Source organism: Lolium perenne, chromosome 5 (genome assembly GCF_019359855.2).
Source record: "Lolium perenne isolate Kyuss_39 chromosome 5, Kyuss_2.0, whole genome shotgun sequence".
NCBI classification, from domain to species: Eukaryota; Viridiplantae; Streptophyta; class Magnoliopsida; order Poales; family Poaceae; genus Lolium; species Lolium perenne.
The window spans coordinates 12,494,803-12,497,720 of record NC_067248.2 but is presented as its reverse complement, the minus strand read 5'-3'; the positions used below and the strand labels follow the sequence as shown (position 1 = coordinate 12,497,720).

Below are 2,918 nucleotides of genomic sequence, written 5' to 3'. Positions count from 1 at the left end.
TCACATTAAATATATTGTTTTACATGTGATTTGCCGCATGTCTAGTATTTTGTGGCAACTAAAATTAGATTACGGATCATATGTCAATATGATGAATAATCATACTATGTTGCAGACATTATCGATGATTCCACATGGCAATGAAACGAACCGCTGCTAATTTGTTTTGGAAGTGGCTGTGCAGAAAGATTAGGTTGATCCTTTAAATAAATATTTCATCGTCCACAAATGTTATCTTATGTTTGGGGCCCTTCCACTAGTAGAAAACCTCTCATCCATCTAAGCCATTGGTACCGGTTCCCTTACGAACCGGGACCAATGGGGTCATCTGCACCGGTTCAAGGGCTCTGGCGGGCGAGGAGATTTGGTACCGGTTCATGAGGAGCTTTCGTACCGGTTCGTGTTAGGAACCGGTACGAAAGGTCTTCGGGCAAAATTCAGACGCGTGGTGGGGCAACACGAACCGGTACCAAAGGGTACCCAGCTATATCAAATCACCCAGATCCCTTCCCGAGCCCCCTGGCTCTCATTTTTCTCTTCTTGCTCACACTCTAAATTTTTCTCCACCTCTCACACTCCAATAATCTTTATTTTTCTCCACCATTTTAACAAGATTAACGGCGTACATCTATCCAAGGGTTAGCAATATCATCCTTCCTTCCGGCGTTCCTAATTTAGCTCAGTTCTTTGGTAGTTTTAACTCGTACTATTTTTGTAGTGCAAGCAAGGTGTTCGATGAAATGCCTAAGTTAGTGATTTTATTTTTTTATATGCAATTTGAGCTGAAATTATGGTATGTTTTGTAGGTTTTAATTAGTATCATCCCCGTCCTTACACTGTCGATCGCTGTCGTCCCCCCTAGCCGGCACGGTACCACCTCGGTGGTGAGCCCCTCTTCTTTTATAAAAAACAATTAGTTTTATGTGATGAACTTGAATATTAATTAAGTTGGTCACTCATATATCCATGATGTAGTGATTTTAATGATTTTTGATATATATATAAAATGCAGATGAGTCGACAATGGATGTACGGTGACCGGTGCCATCCCGAGTTCATTACTGGCATGCATTATTTTCTCAACGTGGCTGAGGCAAACAGGCGGTCGAATGGTTTCATGTATTGTCCATGTAGTTCCTGTAAGAATATGAAGGATTACTCTACCTCGAAGACCCTTCACGTCCACCTGCTGGAGAATGGTTTCATGCCCAGCTATAATTGTTGGACCAAGCACGGAGAAAGAGGGGTTATATTGGAAGACAACGAAGAAGAAGAGGATAGTGACAACTATCCCTTATTCACTGAAGACGGTGGTAGTAGAATGGGGGAAGACGAAGCTGAAGAAGAGCCCATTTTCGATGAGCCGATTTTTGATGACCCGGATGACGATTTGGGTCGGGCCATTCTTGATGCGAAGATGAACTGCGGAAATGAAAAGGAGAGGTTGAAGTTGGAGAAAATGTTAGAGGATCACAACAAACTGTTGTACCCAAATTGCGAAAATGGTCTGAAAAAGCTGGGTACCACGCTGGAATTGCTGCAGTGGAAGGCAGAGAATGGTACTTCTGACAAGGGATTTGAAAAGTTGCTGAAAATAATAAAGAAGATGCTTCCAGGGGAGAACGTGTTGCCCTCTAGCACGTACGAAGCAAAGAAGGTTGTCTGCCCTCTAGGATTAGAGGTGCAGAAGATACATGCATGCATCAATGACTGCATCATCTACCGTGGGGAGTACGAGAATTTGAATGCATGCCCGGTATGTAGTGCATTGAGGTATAAGATCAGGCGAGATGACCCTGGCGATGTTGAGGGTGAGTCCACCCCCAGGAAGAGGGTTCCTGCGAAGGTGATGTGGTATGCTCCTATAATACCACGGTTGAAACGTTTGTTCCAGAACAAAGAGCATGCCAAGTTGTTGCGATGGCACAAAGAGGACCGTAAGAATGATGTGATGCTGAGACACCCCGCTGACGGGTCGCAGTGGAGAAAAATCGACAGAGAGTTCAAGTCATTTTCAGATGACGCAAGGAACTTAAGATTTGGTCTAAGTACAGATGGCTTTAATCCTTTCGGGGAGCAGAGCTCCGTCCATAGCACTCCGGCCAGTGACTCTATGTATCTATAACCTTCCTCCTTGGTTGTGCATGAAGCGGAAGTTCATTATGATGCCAGTGCTCATCCAGGGCCCGAAGCAACCCGGCAACGATATTGATGTGTACCTGAGGCCATTGGTTGAAGAACTTTTAGAGTTGTGACGTGACGAAGGTGTACCTGTGTGGGATGAGCACGAACAAAAGGAATTTAACCTACGAGCGTTGTTATTTGTAACCATCAATGATTGGCCTGCTCTTGGTAACATTTCAGGGCAGTCAAACAAGGGATACAATGCATGCACACACTTTTTAGGTGAGACTGACAGTAATTATTTGGGAAACAAGAATGTGTACCTGGGGCATCGTCGATTTCTTCCAAAACAACATCACGTAAGAAAGAGAGGAAAGCATTTCGGAGGTGAGGCAGATAACCGAACGAAGCCTACCCGCCCTAATGGGGAAGTTATATATGATATGGTCAAGGATTTAAAAGTGATCTTTGGAAAGGATCCCGGCGGACAATCTGTTCCGCATGATGTTGACGGACACGTACCCATGTGGAAGAAGAAGTCGATATTTTGGGAGCTACCCTACTGGAAATTCTTAGAGGTTCACTCTGCAATCGACGTGATGCACGTGACGAAAAATCTTTGCGTGAACCTGCTAAACTTCTTTGGCGTGTATGGAAAGACAAAAGATACACCGGATGCACGGCAGGACCAGCAAAGTATCCACGAAGGAAACAACCTGAATCCAGAGAAGTATCAAGGTCCTGCCAGCTATGCTCTTACCAAAGAGGAGAAGGAGATCTTTTTGAAGTCCTGA

At 44.4% G+C, this 2,918-nt stretch overlaps 1 protein-coding gene across 1 annotated transcript; it reads left to right on the top strand.

Annotated features, from left to right (window-relative positions):
* Positions 1–1,012: 1,012 nt before the first annotated feature.
* LOC139831407 (uncharacterized) lies at positions 1,013–2,918 on the top strand. Its single transcript, XM_071820674.1, has 2 exons — positions 1,013–2,038; positions 2,436–2,918. The coding sequence occupies exons 1-2, from the start codon at positions 1,013–1,015 to the stop codon at positions 2,916–2,918; spliced, it is 1,509 nt and encodes a 502-aa protein (XP_071676775.1).